The 22,761-nt window shown below is 55.7% G+C and overlaps 1 protein-coding gene across 1 annotated transcript in view; it reads left to right on the forward strand.

Moving 5' to 3' along the window:
- Nucleotides 1-22,761, forward strand: part of THSD4 (thrombospondin type 1 domain containing 4) — a 105,885-nt gene continuing 83,124 nt past the window's right edge. The window contains exons 1-6 of the mRNA XM_029071429.1: nt 1-296; nt 8,258-8,372; nt 9,698-9,767; nt 17,207-17,556; nt 19,215-19,563; nt 20,203-20,305. Coding sequence (XP_028927262.1) covers nt 8,341-8,372; nt 9,698-9,767; nt 17,207-17,556; nt 19,215-19,563; nt 20,203-20,305 — 904 coding nt within the window. The 5' untranslated portion in view covers nt 1-296; nt 8,258-8,340. The remainder of the gene's footprint in view (nt 297-8,257; nt 8,373-9,697; nt 9,768-17,206; nt 17,557-19,214; nt 19,564-20,202; nt 20,306-22,761) is intronic.

Here is a 22,761-nt window from a genome sequence, read left to right on the forward strand (position 1 = left end):
TGCTCCTGTCCGGTCCCGCTCCCGCTCTTGCTCCCGCTCCCGCTCCCGTCCTGCTCGGTCCGGTCCGGTTCTGTCCGGCCCAGAGCTGATCGGATCGGATCGATCGGGGCCGAGGGTCCCGGGGCGGCAGAGGCGGCGGCGAGTGGGGGCAACGGGCAGCGGGGACCACGCGGGGAGGAGCCCACCCGGACCCACCCGAACGGGACCGGACGGGACGGGACCGGACCGGGTCCGGCAGAGCCGAGCCGGACGGGGCCGCACGCAGTCGCTTCTTCCTCCGGGCCCGGGGCGGCCAGGTGAGAGTCAGCGCCCGCCCCTTTCCCTCTACCTGCTGCCCCACCCCCACCCACCCCGGGGGCTGCTGCGTGGGGGTGCCCCTCGGTGCCCACGTGTGCCCCCTTACCGGTCTATGCCCCCGGGCCCCTGGCGTCTATCCAATTGCGTGTGTCTGTCCCGGGACCCCTAGCGTGTATCCAGTTGTGGGTGTCTGCCCCGGGGCCCCTAGCGTCTATCCAGTCGCGTATGTCTGCCCCTGGGCCCCTAGCGTGTATCCAATTGTGTGTGTCTGCCCCTGGCCGTCTGACTATACCCCCGGGCAGGTATAAAGTGCAGCCGCAACTGGCCACGGTGTGTAGCTCGCCCCCCCACCCGCGCCATGTGTGTACGGACCTAATGCTGGTATTTGTTAAGTGCTTACTTTGTGCAGAGCACTGTTCTAAGCACTGGGGTAGACGCAGGGGAATCAGGTTGTCCCACGTGGGGCTCACAGTCTTCATCCCCATTTGACAGAGGAGGGAACTGAGGCACCGAGAAGCTAAGTGACTTGCCCACAGTCACACAGCTGACAAGTGGCAGAGCCGGGATTTGAACTCATGACCTCCGACTCCAAAGCCCATGCTCTTTCCACGGAGCCACGCTGCTTCACCTGCATGGGAACGGTCCCTGGGCTGCCACTCCGTGTCCGTCCTGGAGGGTCTCGGTCTCCCTCCCTGGGCCCGGAACACTCTCCGCTCTGTCCCTCTGCCCAGCGTGTATCGAAATGTATAGGTCGGTCCGTGGGGGTGGCTGGGCCTGGAGGTGTAACTCTGTCCGGTCTAGGTCCGTCCGTCCCTCGTGTGTATCGAATTGGGTGGGTGTGTCCCTGCCTGGGAGTGTAACTCTGGCCAGTCTAGGTCCGGGTGTCCCTAGTGTGTTTCGAATTGTATATGTGTGTCTCTAGTGTGTATCGAATGGTCTGTGTGCGTCTCTAGTGTGTATCGAATTGTACTTGTGTGTCCCTGGGAGGGGAAGTCTAAGTCCGCATAACTGTATCCGCAGTGTGTGTGACAACCCCCCACCTCCCCCCAACCCCAGCATGTGTGTATGGAACTGTATGGGAGTGTGTCTTTAGGGATGTAACTCTGTGTGTGTCCGTGTGTGTGTGCCTGCGGGTGTAATTCTGTCCGGTCTAAGCCCCGTGTGTCCCTAGTGTGTGAGCCCGTTGTGGATAGGGATTCTCTCTTTGTGGCTGAACTGTACTTTCCAAGCGCTTAGTACAGTGCTCTGCACGCTCGATTTCCAAGCTCAATTAAATACGAGTGAATGAATGAATGAATCAAATTGCATTTATGCGTCCCTGCATATGTAACTATAACCCAGCACAACCGTATCCCCAACTGTGTAGGTGTAGGTGACTGTATGGGAGTGTCCCTGGAGATGTAACTCCGTGTGCACACGTGCGTGTGTATCTCCTTGTGTGTGCTGGGGGTGTTTGTGTGTGTGTGCAATTGCCGTGCACCCTGCCGAGGGTGTGGGGCAGGGGGTGGGGGTGGGAGATGTGGGGTGTCCGGCCCTGGCTGGCTCTGGTCCTTCACCCCTGCTCTCCGTCCTTAACTGCAGAAGCGTTCATTCATTCAATAGTATTTATTGAGCGCTTACTATGTGCAGAGCACTGGGCTGAGCGCTTGGAATATACAATTCGGCAACAGATAGAGACAATCCCTGCCCAACTACGGGCTCACAGTCTAGAAGCCGCATGGCTTAGTGGAAAGAGCATGGGCTTGGAGGTCAGAGGTTGTGGGTTCTAATTCTGCTGCCCCTTGTCAGCTGTGTGACTGTGGGCAAGTCACTTCACTTCTCTGTGCCTCGGTTCCCTCATCTGTAAAATGGGGATGAAGACTGTGAGCCTCACGTGGGACAACCTCATTCCCCTATATCTACCCCAGAGCTTAGAACAGTGGTCTGCACGTAGTAAGCGCTTAACAAATACCAACGCTATTAATCCCCGCTCCGCCACTTGTCAGCTGTGTGACTTTGGGCAAGTCACTTAACTTCTCTGGGTCTCAGTTACCTCATCTGTAAAATGGGGATTAAAACTGTGAGCCCCATGTGGGGCAAGGACTGTCCCCAATCTGATTAGTTTGGATCTACCCCAGTGCTTAGCTCAGTGCTTGGCACATAGTAAGCGCTGAACAGATACCATAAAAAAGGAGTTTACAGCCTAGAGTTCTGGGATAAAATGGCTCATTTTTCAGTCCCTCAATCCTCTGATCCAAGAACTGTTCAAATCGAAGTCAGGATGCATATGGGAGACTGTAGCTCTAGACTGTAAGTTCTTCTAGCTCCTCTGGACTGTAACTCCTCTAGACCTTAAGGTCCCCAGGGGCAGGAAATGTGTCTGTTTATTGTTGTACTGTTCTCTCCTGAGTGCTTAGCACACTGCTCTGCACCCAGTGTAAGAGCTCAATAAATATGTGATTGGTAAGATAATCAGGTGGGATGCAATAATACAGTAGAGTCAGGATCTCTCCCCCCCAGGATTTTAGAGTCTACTGATTCCTTCCCCTGCGGCTCAGCTTCCCCCTCCCCATTTGGGCCTGGGGCCTCAGGGAAGGACTGGCCGGGGTCACCTGGGGAACAAGGTGGACTGCCCTGGGCGAAGGTGGGTGGGGGTGTGACCTCCAAGAGCCAGGACGTGCTCCACACCTGCCTTGGGGCAGGTAGTTTGGAGCTGTGGCATTTCCAGGTGAGCTGGTGCCGGCCCCATTGAGAAGCTAGGGCTCAGAGCGAAGCAGCCTGGCCTAGTGGATAGAGCACCGGCCCGGGAGTCAGAAGGACCTGGGTTCTGATTCTGACTCGGCCCCTTGTCTGTCGTGTGATCTTGGGTAAATCACTCCTTTGTGCCTCGGTGACCTCATCTGTAAAATGGGGATGAAGACTGTGAGCCCTAGGTGGGACATGGACTGTGTCCAACCCGATTACCTTGTATCTACCCCAGGGCTTAGGACAGTGCTGGGCACGTAGTACTTACGGGCACAAGTGCTTACGGCCCAGTGGATAGAGAACAGGCCTGGGAGTCAGAAGGTCATGGCTTTTGGTCCTGGCTCTGCCACTTGTCCGCTGTGTGACCTGGGGCAAGTCACTTCACTTTTCTGGGCCTCAGTTCCCTCATCTGTAAAATGGGGATTAAGACCGTGAGCCTTATGAGGGACAGGGACTGTGTCCAACCCAATTATCTTGTATCAACCCCAGCGCTTAGAATAGTGCCTGGCACATAGTAAGCACTTAACAAATACCATTATTATTACTATTAAAAAAAGAGAGAGAAGGCAAGAGCTTGGCCCGGGTCACACAGCAAGTCACGGGCCGAGTTGGGCAGAGAACGTTGGCAACCGGGCTCCCAGCCTGGGCTCCTCTCTGGATCTCGGGAGCCGGGGCCCTCTCCCCCGCTACCCTCAAGAGCCTCCTTCTGGAGCCTGGGCTTGTGGGCTGACCCTCAGCTGGACAGGACTCACTCGTCACGACCCTGAAGCCATAGATGGCTCTTCCCTGTAGCGTCACGAGGAAACCGAGCTCCGTGCTTGAAGGTTGCCCCGAGAGGGACCCAGCACATGGCATCCGAGGCAGGGGCCGACCCTCAGGATCGGGGACCCCGGTGCTCGGGTCTGTCCCTGGACCGAACCCCACATTCTGGGGTTTGGGGGGTGGAAGGGATGCTTCTGCACAAGCTTCTGCTCCCAAGCAGTTGCTCCAGTGGCTGGGACTGGGACTTATAGTCCCAGCAGTCCATTAGAATACCAGTGCATGTGTGGAAGTTCTGCACATGCTCAGCCAGCGGTCCTATTTTGCGGGGGAGGGGGCGTGAGGGTGTTGGGGGGCCTGGGGAGCTTTAGAATAGTGCTAAGCGTGTAGTACAGTGCTCTGCACACAGTAAGCGCTCAATAAATGCGATTGAATGAATGAATGAGCTGAGCCGGTGCAGGGCTCGCCCTCTGGTGGAGGCAAGAGAGACAGCGCTGAACAATTTCCCTCAATCGTATTTTTTTTTTTAATTATTATTATTACTAATAAAAATAACTAATAACAGTGATGGTTAGCACTGTCCTAAGCACTGGGGTAGATACAAGGTAATCGGGTTGGACACAGTCCCTGTCCCACATAGGGCTCACAGCCTTAATCCCCATTTTACAGATGAGGGAACTGAAGCCCAGAGAAGTGAAGTGACTTGCCCAAGGTCACACAGCAGAAAACTAGCAGAGCTGGGATTAGAACCCATGACCTTCTGATTCCCAGGCCCATCCTCTATCTGCTAGTCCATATTGAGCACTTACTACGTACAGTGCACACATAGGATGAAGTGGCTGCGAAGCATAAAACCAAGGCCGGGCAGGCATTTTTTAAATCGAAATTCTGTCCCAGGGTGTGCTCCCTTCTCCCCCCAAGAAACAACTGCACCCCAATCCCTCCCTGTAGCTGTCTGGCCCCCAGGACCTTCCCCAAAGACTCTCTTGAGGATCTCTGGGGACCGGAAACACTGGAAACACCTGCAGTCCACCGGGAAGATAGGCTAAGAACCCTTGAGGCAGCTCCGAGGAGAAGCGGGAACAGAGCCCAGAAAATGCCCCCGTCTGCATGGGCAATCCTGGCTATTGAAGGTCCACGGGAGTTCGGAGCGTGGGCATCAATTCATTCATTTAATCGTATTTATTGAGTGCTTACTATGTGCAGAGCACTGCACTATGCGCTTGGAATGTACAATCCAGCAACAGATAGACAATCCCTGCCCAACAACAGGTTCACCAGTGGCTTACCCACTCTAAATTTGGGGGCAAAGGGGTTGGCTTTTGAGGGGCATGGGGTGGAGGAGGGGAGGTTGGCTGCGTGGAGCTTACGGGTCACAGATATCGACACAGGGTCTCTCCAACTTTGCTCGGGGGTCCTTAGCTCTGGGGGGAGGCAGGACATGAGTGATACCAGAGGGGCACCGGCCTCCCTCCTCCCCCAGAGCTGCTATCTGCGGGCACAGGCCCCATCACCCCCACGGAGCTGGCCCCAGGCCCACAGGGCAGGGATGAGGAGGAATGACCACGATCAGAACAGGCAGTGCCAGACGCACTCTGGGGGAGCCCACCCCAGCCAGCTCCAGGCGGCCTGCCCACGGGTTACTTCCAGAGAGGGTGGGGGTGGCCCTACCCTTTTGCCCTTTGCAGGCCCGCTGCCCATGTCCCCGTGGGAACACTCTCCCCCACGGAGTTGCTCCTTCCGGCCTTCAGTGCGGCACAGCGCCCGCCCCTCCCTCTGGCTGGAGCCCAGAACCGGCGGGCCATGGGCCAGCCTCACTGGCATTGACTCTTGACTCGAGAGCAGCCTCCGCCGGGGTGGCTTGGCCGGTGGCCCTGGACCCTGGTCATGACCCTGGATGGTGAGCGCCTCAGCGGGAAGGAAGGACTGGCCGCGGGCCCGGGGCTGATGATGCCTTGTGGGGTGGACGGGCCCAGGCCCAGGGCAGGACCAGGAAGAAGATGTGAGATGTTGTGGGGAGTGATTGTGAGAGCTGCAGGTGGGAGAGCTGTGCGATCTTCCCAGGAGATGTGCGGGGACCTTTGATTTCCCATAGTAGAGGTGGGCAGTGGGTGAGCAGGCAGTCTGGCTGGGGAGAAGGAGGTGCTCTCTGAGAGAGGCCACCTCCGCTTCCCACCTTGGCACCCTCCTGCCCCAATCCCGGCTTGCTCTTGTGTCCCCTGGACGACTGATAGTCCCCTGGGCCAGACTTTCAGCTTAGCCCGGGGCCCATTGGCCTGGTTCTGGCAGACATGAGATTGGACCTGACAGAAACCAGCCCCCCTGGAAACCTGTGGGAAACCATTCATTCAATTGTATTTATTGAGCGCTCACTATGTGCAGAACACTGTACTAAGCGCTTGGAATGTACAGTTCGGCAACAGATAGAGACAGTCTCTGCCCAATGACGGGCTCACAGTCTAGTCGGGGGAGACAGACAGCAGAGCAAAACAGAACAAAACAAAAACAAGACAACATAAACAAAAACAAGACAACATAAAGAAACCAGCCCATGAGTACATGACTTTCCCTCACCTGAAAGAGAAAGTGAGAAACCCCGGGGCACCAGATGCTAGCTCATCCTGGGGCACAGCTGTGTTCCCCAAGAGGAGGTGACCACTGTAAGCCTGGCCCAAACAGTCTTGTTCAAATCTCAGACTATCCCAGCCCACGGCCAATGGCCGAGGACCAAACTTAGCCATTAGAGGAGATGAGTTTTGGCTTCCTTCTAAATGGAGCTGGGTCGGGTGTGGGGGACATGGGGCGGGGAGGTCATACTCCGGTCAGTGATGCAATTTTTAGAGGCAGAAAAATCCAAAGTCAGCCCAGGTTTATGTTGGATGGAAACTGTGTTAGGTCACTCGAGGGGAGTCAGAGATGGAGAGGTGATGGTCAGGGGGGTTGGATGGCCCGAGCTGGGTCACTGTTGGATGGCCTGTGCTGCGTCACTCGGGGAAAGTCAGAGGTGTTGGATGGTTTGTTCTGGTCACTGAGGGAGAGTTGTGGGTAATGGGTGGTCCGTGCTGGGTCACTGGGGGATCAAGGCTGTTGGATGATCTGTGCTGGCTCAGTTGGGGAGAGTTAGTGATGAAGAAGGGATAGTCAGGGGTTTGAGATCGTCCAGCCTTAACCATGAGGGAGGGTGTCCAAGAGGGCGACCAGCACACGGTTCCTCCAAATGCTCATGTAAGAGACGGAGCCTGGGCTGGGATGAACGGTGGGGTCATCTGGGAGACTGGTTTGTCCTGAGAGCAGCTGTAAATCGTTGGAGAGGTGAAGCAAGACTGACCACTAGGCTAGGGCCTGGGGCAGATGGAAGGGCCATTCTCCCCTTATTTTGGGCTTCACTTTCTCCACTCCCTCTGTTCAACTACTGGGTCTCAACGAAACTTCCTCGTGTACTTGCTCGCACGCGTGGCTGACTGGGTGCAGGCATGCGTTTGTGCCCACATGTGTGTATGTAATGATAACTGTGGTATCTGTTAAGCGCTGGGGTGGATACAAGCAAATCGGGTTGAACACAGTCCTTGTTCCATGTGGGGCTCACAGTCTCAATCTACATTTTACCGATGAGGTAACTGAGGTACAGAGAAGTGAAGTGATTTGCCCAAGATCACCCAGCAGCCAAGTGGCAAAACCAGGATTAGAACGCACGACCTTCTGACTCCCAGGCCTGTGCTCTCTTCACTACACCATACTATGTGAAGTTCTGTCCTTGAATGTGGGTGTGTGGATAATACTAGTAACTGTGGTATTTGTTAAGTGCTCACTATGTGCCAGACATTGTACTAAGCCCTGGGGTGGAAACAAGCAAATTGGGTTGAACACAGTCCTTGTTCCACGTGGGGCTCACAGTCTCAATCCCCATTTTGCAGAGGAGGTAACTGATCACTCAGAGAAGTGAAGTGATTTACCCAAGGTCACGCGGCAGACAAGCGGTGGAGCCGGGATTAGAACCCAAGTCCTTCTGACTCCCAGGCCTCTGCTCTATCCACTTTGCCGTGCAACTTCTGGTCCTGAGGGGTGCAAGTCCGGGCGTGTGCCTGCCTTTATGTGTCCGTCTGGGACAGGCAGGAGTGTCTCAGCTCAGCTCCAGGAATGCTGGTCTCCGGGCCTCCCCGGTGCTCGGGCTCTCGGCAGAGAGTGAACAGCTCTGGGCACGGGGAAGGGCTTGGGGAGCGGGGAGGTAGGGTGGCTGTGCTTACTAGAGAGGCAGTTCCAGCGAGTGTCCTGGCCCGGTGCCCTCATTCTGGCATAGTGCCAGGAAGATCAGTCTATCCAGCGGGGCAGGTGGCCGAGCGTGGCGGGGAGGGAGGGGATGGGCCACTGCTCCCACTGGCTGCCCACCTGCCCGTGCCCACTGCCCCCGACCTGCTTGGAGCCCGAGAACGGCCCTGGGGAAAGGGGCTGAGAGATTCACCCTCCTGTCTCTCCGCAGGTGTCGGACACAACCCGCCCTAGCAAAGGGTGGTAGAGGCCTGTGCCCCGCTCTCTGCCCCGAACCCCTCCCCGCATCCCACCATGGTTGCCCCACTCGTTGATATGTGGCTCAGGTGAGTGGCAGCTTGGCAGATGAGGGGGGCAGGGTGAGCCGGCCCCGGTTGCCCTCTGGGAGGGGGCTGGATGGAGTTCTGAGCTCACAGACCCACCTGAGCCCTCCCCACACCTGATCTGAGTACAGCGCTCAGGGTCAGAGGTCACCTGGAAATGTGAAAAGACTGTTGGAAGAGGAGCTGGGGAAGGGATCACCAGAAGACAGGGAATGTACCCATTGGCCCCCAGCTAGACTTGCAGTGGGGTCATCACCCGACTGGGCGAAGGGTTGGGGGTCTCCAGAGAAGCCCTCAGGGGAGATGGTGGGGAAGATCGGGCCCTCTGTAGTGCTGTTGGGGTCCGGCCTCGAACCAGCGCTCGGATGCAGAGGGTAGGTCGCCTCTCCCCACCCCAGGAATGGACAGTTCTGGGCTGGTGGTGTGGGTGAGGCTTGGGGGAGTGGGTAGGAGTGATTGGGGGTGGGACCTAGTTGGGCCATCGGGGGGGGCCAGTCTCGGGGTGTGGGGTGGCCTTTTTGAAGGAGTCACACTGCGGACTCCCAGTGCAGCCTACAGCGTTTGGGCCGTCAGGGCAATGTTCCAAACTCTCCAAGGATGCAGCTTCCAGCCCCTGGTGGGGAGACCAGGGCCCGGGCCAGATTTTCTAGGCTGGACAGGGGACCGGACCCTGACCCGACGCTGGAGCTGAGCCTGGACAGATGAGGCCACCCACAGAGAGGCCCGAGGCCCTCCCTCACACCACCTGGCCAGGCCTTCCCTGTCCTGTTCCGGCTCAGCGGACAGAGGGACAAAGGAGAGGGTTTGGTTTAGGACTGCAGATCCCTTCTTGGTCAGAGGGTGACTGTGGCTTGGGCCTAGGGTCCGTCCCTGAGCTTTCCCTGGGGAGCCCAAGGGCACCAGGCACCTCCCTGGGCACTTGAAAATCTTTAGTGGGAAGTGAAATACAAGGTCCCAGCCAACAAGGGGCAAATGAGATGAGACAAAAATTGAGGAAGGTGAGGGATGGGATGGGGAGCGAAGAAGGAAGGAGGGAGAGAGAAAATTCTGACTGTCAGAAAAAAAGGGCAAGAGCAGATTAAAGAAAAAAACACTCCCGAGGTGAATCAGTCTATCACTTGCAGGTGGACAGATCCATGATCTCAAGGTGGCAGGATCAGGAAGCAGGACAATCAATTGGGGAACACCTCCAGCACCTGCGGGAGCAGGGAGGAAGGCAGTGTGGGACCCTGAGGGCTGGGGAGGAGGGAGGCACCACTCTGTGGCATTTGCTGGCCCTCTTGGCTCCCTGTTCCCCTCATCAAAAACTGCCATCTCTCCTCCTCCAGGCTGCTTGGCCCCCTCCTGCTGTTTGGAGCCCAGCTTGCCTCGCCCCAGGCACCTGCCGGGCACACAAAGGTGAGTGTCTTGGGCCAATTGTCTGGGAGCCCACACCCCTGTCCCCTCTCTGGGGGGTCAGGGTGAATCGGCCTGAGCCTGTAGGCCTCTGTCTCCTCTGGTGGTCAGGGCCTGTTGCCCAGAGCCCCTAGGTCCCCCACACCCACCTCCAATGGGACCCCAGACCCTCACACATAGAGACAATAAGAAGACAGCAGCATATGAAATGCCCTTTCTGCCTGATTTCCATTTGGCCTCCCCGATTTCTCTGAGGCAGGGGATCCAGGCTGCTAAAAAGAGGTAGGGTGAAAACCGCAAGGAGCAGGACTTGTCTGTAATTTATTTATATAATAATAATGGTATTTGTTAAGCACTCACTATATGCCAAGCCCTAGTCTAAGCATGTCTGTCTTCCCCTCTAGACTGTAATATGTTATGTGCAGGGAATGTGTTTGTTTATTGTGGCATTGCACTTTCCCAAGCACCTAATACACTGTTCTGCACACAGTAAGTGCTCAATAAATACGATTGACTGACTGATAGACTTGAAGAGAACTAAGTCATCACAGCCTCATCCTCTCCTACTTTCCTCTCCCATCTGTCCCCTCATCTCACCCCCCTTCTCCTTCCTTCATCCCTTTCCCCCTCCCTTTCTGCCTTCCTCCTCAATCAACAAGTGGTATTTATTTTATTATTGTGTTCAGAGTATTGTACTAAGAACTTGGGAGAGTAATAATCAGAGTTGGCAGGATTGTTCCCTGCCTTGCAGGAGCTTACAGGTTAGAGAGGAGACAGACATTAATATAAATTACAATATATTGATGATGTTTAAGCACTTACTATGTGCCAGGCACTGTAGTAAGTGCTGGGGTGGATACAAGTAAATCAAGTTGGACACAGTCTCTGTCCCAAGTGGGGCTCACAGATTCAATCCCCATTTTACAGATAACTGAGAGGCAGAGAAGTGAAGTGACTTGCCCAGGGTCACACAGCAGATGGGGTGGAGTCAGGATTAGAACCCATGACTTTCTGAATCCCAGGCCTGTGCTCTAGCCACTACACCATGCTGTTGCTCTATGATATGTACAGAAGTGCTGTGAAGCTGAGGGTTAGATGCATATCAAGTGCTTAAAGGCTACAGATCCAAGTGCTCAGGCAACACAGAAGGGAGAGAGAATAGAGAAATTGAGGGCTTAGTTGGGGAAGGCCTCTTGGAGGAGATGTGGTTTTAATAACACAGGTGGGGAAAGCAATCATCTCTCATGTATGAATGAAGGGAGAGGAGTTCCAGGCCAGTGGAAGGATGTGGCCAAGGGGTCAGCGGTGAGATAGATGAGATCGAGGTGCTGTGAGTAGGCTGGCATTAGAGGAGCAGAGCGTGCTGTCTGGGTTGTAGTAGGAGATTGGGGAAGGAAGATAGGAGGGGGGGAAAGATGATTGCAACACTGCCCCAGATGAACTTCATTATCAGGGCTGCCTCACTCAAATCACAAACACAAGTAAATTTGCAGCTGGGAACACCACCAGCAGGTCCTGTGGGAGATGGACAGATCCAGGGATGAGTGTCCATGCTGGCTCACTGTCAGGATCACTCGGCCCCTCTTCCCCATTAGCTTGGGAGGAAGGTGTGGGGTGGGGAGAGAAGAAGGAAGGAGGCAGGGAGAAGGAGGAGGGTAGCAGCAGAGCTCTGTTTCCAGCCACCATCGCGCTGGGATCACAGCCCAGGGTACGAAGAAGTCGAACTGCGCTAGAAGCAGTGAGGTCTAGTAGATAGAACACAGGCCTGGGAGTCAGAAGTACCTGGGTTCTAATCCCAGCTCATCTTTTTACTTTTTTGTAGTTGTCAAGCGCTTACTATGTGTCAAACACTGTTCTAATCACTGGGGTACGTACAGGTTAATTAGATCGGACCCAGTCCCTGTCCCGCATGGGGCTCAGGGTCTAAGTTCGGGGGAGAACGGGTATTTAATACCCATTTTACAGTTGAGGGAACTGAGGCATGGAGAAATGAAACGACTTGCCCAAGGTCACAGTGCAAGCAGTTGGCTGAGAGGAATTAGAACCCAGATCCTCTGATTCCCAGATCCGTGCTCTTTCCATTAGGCCACGATGCTTCTCTGCTTTGTGACCTTGGGCAAGTCACTTTGCTTCTCTGTGTCTCAGTTACTTCATCTGTAAAATGGGGATTAAAACTGTAAAATCCTTGTGGGCAGGGAATGTATTTATTGTTATACTGTACTATTGCAAGTGCTTAGTACAGTACTCTGCACACAGTAAGTACCCAAAAATTACGATTGACTGACTGACTGAGCCTTCTGTGGCACTGTGTCCAACCTGATTAGCTTGTATCTATCCCAGTGCTTAATACAGTGCCTGGCACATCGTAAGTGCCTAACAAATACCATTAATTAAAAAATAAAAGAAAAAAATCAGGCAGTGGGACTAAAAGACATTGAATTCCCTCCCCTCTGGGACTCTGCAGTGGAGGGAAGGACTCTGAATGTGGGGTACAGTCCCAATATTGCAAATTCCACAATTAAACTCTCTCCTGAGATTTTGGGGGTTGGAGAGGGTGGGGAGGACTGGGGAGTGAGGATGGTCCCGGCACTCTTTTTACAGCTGGTAGTTGGGAGAACCATTCCCACTGCTGGTTCATCCCCAGCCACCCCTCCGGAAGCTCACCGGCCTGTCCCCCCCGCCTGCCCTCCTGCTGCTTCCAGGCCCAGAATTAAGTCTGCAGAGATGAAGCCAGAGCTATGCAGAAGTATGTGCTCAGAGAGATGGATAGATGGGGAACCTTAGATGGGGCCCCCATCCCAAGCCAAGTCCGTCCAAGCCAGAGCCTGGAATATTTAGCCCAAAGCTATAGAGGCACTTGCCCTGTTAAGCTTTATTAGGGCAAGGATGCAACTAGGCCTGCAGTAAGTCAATCATTCAATCAAATAATCAGTGCTATTTTTGAGCGTTCACTGTGTGAAGAGCACTACACTGTACTAGGGAGAGTACGATAAAACAGAGTCGGTAGACGCATTCCCTGCCCACGAGAAACAGTGTGACCTAGTGGTTAGAGCCCAGACCTCGGAGACAGAGGGCCTGGATTCTAATCCTGACTCCACCACTTGTCTGCTGTGTGACCTTGGGCAAGTCACTTCACTTCTCTGAGCCTCAGTTCCCTCATCTGTAAAATAGGGATTAAAACTATGTGCTCCATATGGGACATGGACCATGTCCAATCTGATTAGCTTGTATCTACCCCAGTGCTTACTTCAGGGTCTGGCATATAATATGTGCATGACAAATACCATTAAAAAAAGGAGTTTACAGTCTACAGGGGGAGAGAGACTGCAGGGCTTTTCTCCCAGAGTTTGTTGTTCCAAACAACTGCAAGTGAGTTCCTGGGATATGCAGTCCCAGTAATAATAATTGTGGTATTTGTTAAACACTTAGTATGCGCCAGGCACTGTACTAAGCCCTGGGGTGGATACAAACAAATTGGGTTGGACACAGTCCTTACTCCATGTGGGGCTCACAGTCTTAATCCCCATTTCACAGATGAGGTAACTGAGGCACAGAGAAATGAAGTGACTTACCTAAGGCCACACAATGGACAAGTGGCGGAGTCGGTATTAGAACCCAGGACCTTCTGACTCCCAGGCCCGTGCTCTATCCACTACATCGTGCTGTTTCTCCAGTAGCCGACTGAGGTTTGACTGTGTCCAACCCGATCATCTTGTATCTACCCCAGCCCTTAATATAGTGTCTGGCACATAGCGCTTAACAAATACCACAATTATTATGGTTATTATTGGGGCCAGCACAAATAAATGAAAATAGAGCTCTCAGCCAGTCCAGTGCCAGGGTCGCCAGCAGGAATGTGGCCAGTGGGAGAGGATCCTTTCTGAAATCTTTCAGTGACCCCCGTCTATCGCCCCTCACTCTAGGGCATTAGTGTGGGCTTAGTTCAAGAACACTCAGAGCCCCACAAAGACCCTGGGGGAGTAGGGGGGAGCCCCTTCCCCCCCCAATTAATCCTTCTGGCCAGGGCGAGGGGGCCCAGGGGGGTTGCTAGGCTCCCCAGGAGTGAGTTCTCGAGGGTCTTTGAAGAAATCAAGCACTTCCCACCTCCTTCCCCCCACCTCCCAGACCCTCTTCCCATCCGTGGAGAGTGACTGGGTCTGTTTATGTCTTCTCTCATTGTGTTTATTCATGCTTGTCCTCCTTGTCTCTCCACCCTCTCTCCCCTCCGGCCTTCTGCACACCCCATCCCCCAGCTTGGAATGCCCTCCCCCCTCCTTCTCCTCTTCACCAAATCTCTTCCCTTCTTCCAAACTCTGCAGAAGGCCTGTATTCCCTGCCTGCAGCCCTCTCAGCCTGGCCCCACCTCATAATGATAATTCTGGTTTTTGTTCAGTGCTTACTATGTGTCAAGCAATGTACTGAGAACATACAGGTTGGACACGGTCCCTGTCCCGCACGGGGCTCACAGTCCAAGGGAGAGGGAGAACGTGATGCTATACTGTCCTCTCTGAAGCACTTAGTATAGCGCTTTGCACACAGTAAGCGCTCAAAAAACGATTTAATAATACTGTGTCCTGATTCCCCATTTTACAGAGGAGGAAACCGAGGCCCAGAGAAGTGAAGTGACTTATCGAGGTCGTACAGCAGGTGGGGTGGCTCAGCTGAGATTAGAACCCAGGTCCCCTGACTCCCAGGCCCTGGTTCTTCCCACTAGGACACACTGTGACTGGTAGAACAGTCCTTATCTGTCCCACCTCCATGGTGGAATAGCACCCGACCGACTCGCTCCGCCGAGCAGGGCTGGGCAGGGCTGGGGTTTCTGACCATCTGAGTGGATGGGTGGATGCCGACCCCGTTCCCTGTTGCAGAAAGAAAAATGCCTCCGGAAACCCAAACTGCCTTTGGAGCAGAGCAGAAACCTCCCAAACCCCCATCCGGGTCCCATCACAGCATGTTTTCTGTCCCGCCAGCAGACTGACCTTCCTCCTTTCCACCCCCTGCAGAGCGCTGCTCTCCTTCCCGGTTCTGCCCAATCCAGCCACTATGGGCTGTGCCAGTCCCCTGTGAGCCCTGATCTGGCCCAGTAAACGCTGACCCAGCCCGTGAGCTGAGCTTCCTGGGCCTGCCTTGGTCCTGTGGTTGAGGGGGACTCTGTGATGGCACAGAGGTCTCAGGGGACTGCTGGGACACCTAGCCCCAGCTGCGTACACAGTCACTGAGTAGGAGGACAATTTCCCAGCCGCTCCTCTTACCCAGATCAGGCCCATGGGCAAGGAATAGGTCTGTTATATTATTGTGCTGTACTCTCCCAACCACTTAGTACAGTGTCCTGCACTCAGTAAACATTCAATAAATACACTTGATTAATGGTAATTTATTGAGTGCTACTGCATGCAGAGCCCTGAACTAGGTGCTTGCGGGGGTACAGTAGAAATGGTAGGCACAATCCCTACCCACAATGAGTTTACAGTCTAATGGGGGAGAAAGATGTGAAAATAAGTTTCTCTCCTTGAATCTGCCCTTCCCTACCCCTGTCTCTGCTCCCTCTGTCTCCCTTTTCTGACCCTCTGTCTCCCTTTTCTGCTCCTCTGTCTCTCTGACTTTGCCCCCTCTGCCTCCCTGACTCTGGCCCCTCTGTCTCTCTGACTATGCCCCCTCTGTCTCTGCCCCCTCTGTCTCTCTCTCTCTGCCCCCCTCTGCCTCGCTGTCTTTGCCCCCTCGTCTCTCTGACCCTGCCCGTTCTGTCTCCCTACTTCTCTGCCCTTCTATCTCCCTGTCTCTGACCTTCTTGATCTGTTTCCCTGTCTCTGCCCCCTCTGTCTCTCTGTCCCTCTATCTCTGCCCCCTCTCCCTGCCGCTCTATCTCTCGTTGTTTCCTTGCCTCTTCCCCTGCTTTATCTTTTGGGGTCTCCCTGTCTCTCCCCCTCCTTTACCTTTTGGTATCCTCGCCTCTTCCCCACTTAATGTTTTCATATAGTCCCATGTTGTTTTCATTTCGACGCAATAATTAAATCTGTGAAACTCATTCAGACCCAGAAGCCCCAGGTCTGTCTGGGGGTTTGGGAGGTTTCTACTCTGCTCCAAAGGCAGTTTGGGTTTCCGGAGGCATTTATCTTCCTGCAATCCTGGTGCTCTCCCTCGCTGTGCAGCTGTTGGTGTGAAATTGTGTTCTAGGATGGGTGGGGCCGGGAGACGCAGGGGCTGGGGTGCAGTCAGGATTTGTGACTAAGAGGAACTAACCACCCTGGGTTGGGGGAGGCAGAAAGATCTGTGGTTTCATTCAGCCCTTACACTCCCCCTCAACCCCCCACTGAGTGACCACCCTGGGCTACACCCCAGCCTTATCCCTCCTCCTTCTTCAGGAGGTCAGTGCCGAGTTCCAATCCTGATCTGGTTCTGGCTCATGACCCCTGACCCAGGAGAGAGCCAATCACATGGTCCCACAGTGCATGTGACCCCTGGAGCTCGGGAACCTCACGTTTCACATGTGGGTCTGTGATCTCCCCCCGGCCATCCATAGGCCATCAAGATGGATCACGCAGGGCCTGGCGGAGGTCAGAGAGTGTCTGCCGTCTCCCTTAAGGATCAGGGCATGGAGTGGAGTCAGGGAGGTGGTTTAGTTGCCCCTTCCTGGGGAAGATGGGTTCTGGGTCCGGGGTCCACATGTCAGAGCCGGTGCTGGGGTGGAGCCTGAGTTTGGGTCGGCGCTGGGGCAGGAGACTGAGAAACCCAGGGTCCTGGCCTCCTTCCCGTGGGACCTGAGGCCCAGAAAGGGCCAGGTCTCTGCCAGAGTGGAGGATGCGGGGGTGGCCCTGGGTAATGACACAATAATAATTACGCTATTGGTTAAGCGCTTACAATGTGCCGAGCACTGTTTTAAGCGCTGGGTAGATACAAGGTAGTCAGTCCCTGTCCCACATAAGGCTCACACTCTTAATCCCCATTTTCCAGATGAGGTAACTGAGGCCCAGAGAAGTGAAGTGACTTGTCCAAGGTCACATAGCAGGCATATGGCAGAGTTGGGATTAGAACCCGTAACCTTCTGACTCCCAGGCTCGTGCTCTATCCATTAAGCCACAGCCTGGGGTTCCTGCTAACCCCTGGGGCAGGGCAGGGAGGGGTGGCAGTCTGGATTTGGGATGGGGAGGACTGGCTGAGACTCAGGGCAGGGGTCCTGACCCAGGGCAGGAGAACCTGGCAGGAAATGACCCAAGAAAGAAGAAATTGTTTCTCCCACCAACCCCAACCCCAGTGACCCCTCTACCTCCCACATGTTTACTTGTATTGATGTCTGTCTCCCTGCCTCTAGATTCTGAGCCCACTGTGGGCAGGGATTGTCTCTCTTTATTGGTGTATTGTACTTTCCAAGCACTTAGTACAGTGCTCTGCACACAGTAAGCGCTCAATAGATATGAATGAATAATCTGGCTTGTCCGTTCCAGGTCCCCCCGGCGATGGAGGAGCCAGCGAGGGGCCCGGAGGAGGGGGCCAGCCTGCTGGGAGTCTGGGGCACCTGGGGCCCATGGTCCGCCTGCTCACGCAGCTGCAGCGGGGGGGTGATGCAGCAGACCCGGCCCTGCCTGCCCAGACGCTCCCAGGACCCTGGCCCCAACGGGCTCCCATACCCCCGCCGCAGCGTGGTCTCCGCCATCCGCCCCTCCCTGCCTCTGCACCGGGGCCAGGAGCCCCTCCAAGCGGGGCTGGAAGCTCCCTCGGGAGTTCGCGACCACAGTCGGGGAACCCCGAGGGGGAGCCGACACTCCCACAGGCTCCGGTCGAAGTCAGAGAGAAGGTATTACCACCCCCCTCCCGCCCCCTAAAGCTCCTCTGCAGACCCCACTCCCTCTCCCCTCCCCTAGACTGGGAGTTCATCAGTCAACCGGTAATAATAATAATGATGGTATTTATTAAGCGCTTACTATCTGCCAAGCACTGTTATAAGCACTGGGGTAGATGCAGGGTAATCAGGTAGTCCCATGTGGGGCTCACAGTCTTAATCCCCATTTTCCAGATGAGGTAACTGAGTCACAGAGAAGTTGTGGCTTGAAGAGCTGATCAAGTGCTTTAAAGCTGATGGTGAGGGTGATGGGGAGGAATGGGCAACCATTAGAGATTTTTGCAGAAAGGGGAGAAGTGCTCAGAATGGGGTTTTAGAAGAATCACCTGGCAGCAGAGTGAAGTGAAGACTGGAAAGGGGAGAGGCTAGGGGCAGGGAGGTCAGCTAAGAGGCTGATAATAATAATAATGTTGGTATTAAGCGCTTACTATGTGCAGAGCACTGTTCCAAGCGCTGGGGGAGATACAGGGTAATCAGGTTGTCCCACGTGAGGCTCACAGTCTTCATCCCCATTTTACAGATGAGGTAACTGAGGCACAGAGAAGTGAAGTGACTTGCCCACGGTCACACAGATGACAAGTGGCAGATCCGGGATTTGAACCCATGACTTCTGACTCCCAAGCCTGGCCTCTTTCCACTGAGCCACGCTGCTTCTACTACTGCTGATGCAGTAGTAGAGATGGGATTTGACTAGTGCCCGGATCAGCGTGGCCCTGTTTGGATGGACAGAAAGGGGTGGGTCCTGGCAACGTGACAAAGGAAAGCAGGAGGTGCCGTTTGCCATTGGGAGTGGATGGCGGCCCCAGTCCCGGCCTGCGTGTCGGGGGTCCCTGCCTCTTGTCATTTCCCACTGGGAGCTGGTGATTTTCCCCTCAGGCAGGCCGGGGAGCTGTCTGGACTATCTGACTGGATTGGGAGACCTCTCCTCTCACCCGGCCCCCTGTTCCATCTTGCAGGGGAGATTGAGGCTGGGGGCAGTTTCTCCAGCTGTGGGATTCCCAAAATGGAAACAGCCTTCTACGCTCAGTGGAAGCAGATCTGTTTCTGTTTGTGTGAACATGGTCTGAATCAATACCCAAGCAATGCGCTCTGCCATGCGTTCCCCCGGCCCCACGCTTCCCCTCTGTGGGACACACACGTGCACACATAAGCATATGTGCGCACATGTGCGCACACACACATACTTGTCTACACGGACTGCTGGAAAGTCTTCCCCTAAGGATGGGGGAGGGAAGGAGGGAATTTGTCATTGTTCCCACCTTCCCCTTCCTGCCACAACCCAGGGGTTGGCCCTCCCTGCCAAGACTCTCTCTAGACTGGAAGCTCATGGTGGGCAGAGTTTGGGTCTACCAACTCTGTTGTTCTGTACTCTCATTCATTCGATCTATTTATTGAGCACTTACTGTGTGCAAAGCACTGTATTAAGTGCTTGGAAGAGTACAATATAACAAGCACTTAGAATGCTCAACACACACACAATGAGTACTCCAAAATTATCCTCGATTTACTGACTCCCCCTTTCTTCCCCAAGTGTCCACACCTGCCCTGTTCCTCCCCACCCACACCTCTCATGGCCAAAGACCCCGCTCAGCGGGTTCCTTGTGTCTCTGCAGGAGCCGAAACAAGGGTCCCATCGCCCCCGGAGAATTTGGCTATGGCAAGGCGCCGTACATCGTCCCACTGCGGACGGACCCCGGGCAGGCCCCGTTGTGGCTGAAGAGGCGCAGGCGTCGGGTGGAGGTGGGGCCCGAGCAGCAAGGGGGCCTGGACCGGGGAGACCCCGGGGCCCGGACCCCGGCGGCCTCCGTCTTCCAGCCGGCAACGGCCCCCGCCCGGGACCACCGTGCGGCCTCTCCAGGCCTGTACTACGGTCAGGTGGGCCGAGGCCACTCCCCACGCCCGGGGGCCACGGACATCGAGTGTGTCGGCAGCTACCGCCAGTACAAGCTCTGCAACATCAACGTGAGTCATGGGGCTGAGGGCCGGGACCTATCCTCAGTGCGGGGGGCGGGGGCACGGTCTCCTGGATTCCCATTTGGGCTGGTCGTACTGGGGTCCCTCTGGCTCACATTTGCAAATCCTTTGGATCTGACACTGCCCTTTCCCCCGGTCCTGTGCCATCCAAGTGCCTGCTGTTACTAAGTGCAGCTAGGCACCTGCTTTGTGCAGGGCATCCACTGTGTACAGGGTGCTGTGCTGGGCACCCAATATACGTGGAGCGCTTTGTTGGGCACCCACTGTGTGCTGGGCGGTTGCTGTGTACAGGGCTCTGAGCAGGGTGGCTGCTGTGTGTAGGTTTGTTTATTGTTATATTGTACTCTCCCAAGTGCTTAGTACAGTGCTCTGCACCCAGTAAGTGCTCAATAAATACGATTGAATGAATGAATAGGTCTCTATACCTAGCAGCCACTGTGTGCAGGGGTTTGTGCTGGGTGGCCTCTGTGAATTGAGCACTAGGGCGGCGGGCCGCTGCATGCTGAGCACCGTGCTGGGTGGCCACTGTGTGCTGAGCACCGTGGTGGGCAGCCGCTGTGTGCCGAGCACTGTGCCGGACCCCACAGCCAGACCCTGTCCTCACGACCATCTTCGCTTGCTTTCCAGCCCTGCCCTGAGAGCAGCCGGGCCATCCGGGAGGTGCAGTGCGCGTCCTACAACAACCAGGTCTTTATGGGCCGATTCTACGAGTGGGAGCCGTTTGCTGAAGGTACGGCCGGGCCTCGCTGCACCGGGCGGGCAGGTGGGCGGGCAGACGGTGGCCACTGCTGGCCACACCTGCAGGGGAAGGGCTCGTGGGGAGCCTCTGTTTGGAGTGGGGGGACTAGCTCAGGCAGACCGGACAAAAGGGCCAGCTAAGAAGGTCAGGGAGGTCTTGGGTTCTGGGGCAGTTGGGATGGGCAGGACATTTGGTGTGGATGGTTACTGACACACTCTTACCTTCTCTGTGGTTTGGTCAAAGGCTGTGGGCCTGTTTGTGTTGTTTGCCCTGGCTGGGGCCGGTCTCTGGTCTCTGTTCAGATATTTGCCCCAGAGCCCGAGTCCCTGTGGGCTACTGGTCAGTGGGATGTGGCAGTCCTCCCTGTAACGCTCTGGTCACCTGCTCGGTTACTTCTGCCCCGACCTCCCAGGCTCTTTAGCGTCATCGTTCGTTGACCCAGCGACTTCTCGCCAGGCCAGTGGGGAGGAGGGAGGGCAGCAGGTCGGGTGGGATGTTTGTGGAGGGGAGGAAGGCCGAGGACGGCCATGCCCGGCTCCAAGCCCCCTGCAGGGAGGGCTGGGCGGGCAGGGCCAGGGCATGGAGACGGTCACAGCCGTCCCATCCCCTTCCTGCAGGAGCGGGTTTTCCTGGCGCCAAGGGCCCAGCCTTTGTGAGTCAGACTGCTCCATCCTGGCTCTGCCCACCGGACCCGGCCAGTGCGGCTGAGCACCCGCACCCTCCGACAGGAAGCCGCACGGGGACCCCGGACCACCATCCCGGATGCTCTGTGGCCGAAGCTGGGCTACCCAGGGGCTGGGCGGGAGCCATCGGGGCTCAGGGGAGGGGGATGGAGTCACTGGCCTTGAGCGCCCTTGAGGGCCGCAACTGAATTTGGCTCTGATGTGGTCCCTTGTCCGACATCCCCAGCCAGGACAGAGAGTCCTGGGCACCTTTACATCTGGCACACTTATTTGCAGTACCAGTCTCCCTTCCCCTCAGTTCCCGCCATGAGTCCCTAGGCTCAGAGACGGTGCCCATGCTGATAGGGACCAGGGACACGGTGACTCTCTGGTGACCACTCTAGTTTCTGTCAGTTTCTACAAAGAGCCATTTTGGGCGTCCCGGTCCCAGATCTCCAAGCCTCCTGTGTCGCCACGGTGCCCAGGCCTCCTTGTCAGCAGCGGGAGCCCAGTGTCTGAGGGAAGTTGCATGATCTAGTGGATAGAGCACAGGCCTAGTGGATAGAGCCCGGGCCTGGGTCTCAGAAGAACCTGGGTTCTAATCTTGGCTCCTCCATTTGTCCATTGTGTGACCTTGGGCAAGTCACTTTACTTCCTCTGTGCCTCGGTTACCTCATCTGTAATATGGGGATTAAGACTGTGAGCCCCATGTGGGACAGTGTCCAACCTGATTAGCTTGTACCTACCCCAATATTTAGAACAGTGCTTGACGCATGGTGAGTCCTTAACAAATGCCATCATTATCATTATTACTATAATTATTAGCTGTCCGAGGGGCTCCCACAGTTGACGTGGACCCCAGGTTCCTGACCTGGGGTCAGGGAGAGGGGCTGCTGAGGTGGGGACTGAGGGTGGCGGAACAGATGGGGGTGAGGGTCCCTCTGAGAGCCCGGGGAGTGATGAGCAATCTCTCTGTTCAAAGAGGCACGGGGACCGGGGCAGCTATGCGTGACCGGTTCCAGTCTCCTTCTGAGTGTCAGACTGCAGCGCAGTGGGCGGGGGAGGGATCACGACTCCAGTCATTCAGTTGTACTTACGAGTGCTTACTGTTTGTGGAGCACTGTACTAAGTACTTAGAAGAGTATACTACAATAATAAACAAACACACAGTTCCTGCCCACAACGAGCTTACAGCCTAGAGGTGTCCTAGAGCCTTGACTGGATCCTTGCCTATCCAAGCTGCCAACTCTGAGGACTGAAGTGCCCACAGAGGGTGCTGGATCAAATGCAGGAATCCCCCACGCCCAACTCCTTCGGGGGGACCGGAGCCCCTGCCCGACGGTGCCTGGGAGGAAGAACTGGCACTACCCCAGCCCCCAGCCTGGGTCCCAGACCCCGGGCCTGGCCCACCTGTCTGGGTTCCACCATGGCACTACCCTCCGTGTCGGCTTGCAGGAGGTGGGAGGCGGGCGGGCTAGGGGGCAGGAGGTGGGCGTATCTCCACATTCCCCACAGCTGAGTCAGAGGAGCCCGGCTCCCCTGGCTTTGTAGTCTGCGCCCTGGCACGGGTCCATGTCCTCCTGGTGCTGCTTCTGATGAGGAGAATTTCTTAACTCTTCCTCGTCGGCATGCCCGGCTCGGAGGGGGCCAGAGGAGCATCCAAGCCTAGACTTCCTCGTTCTTCTACCCTCAGCTCCTCCCACTGCAAGTCCCTGACAGAAAGACCTGAGAGCATGGATAACACAGATCGGAGAGCTGGGGAGCACTGAGAGGAGAGCACACCAG

This window comes from Ornithorhynchus anatinus, chromosome 8 (assembly GCF_004115215.2).
Source record: "Ornithorhynchus anatinus isolate Pmale09 chromosome 8, mOrnAna1.pri.v4, whole genome shotgun sequence".
NCBI classification, from domain to species: domain Eukaryota; kingdom Metazoa; phylum Chordata; class Mammalia; order Monotremata; family Ornithorhynchidae; genus Ornithorhynchus; species Ornithorhynchus anatinus.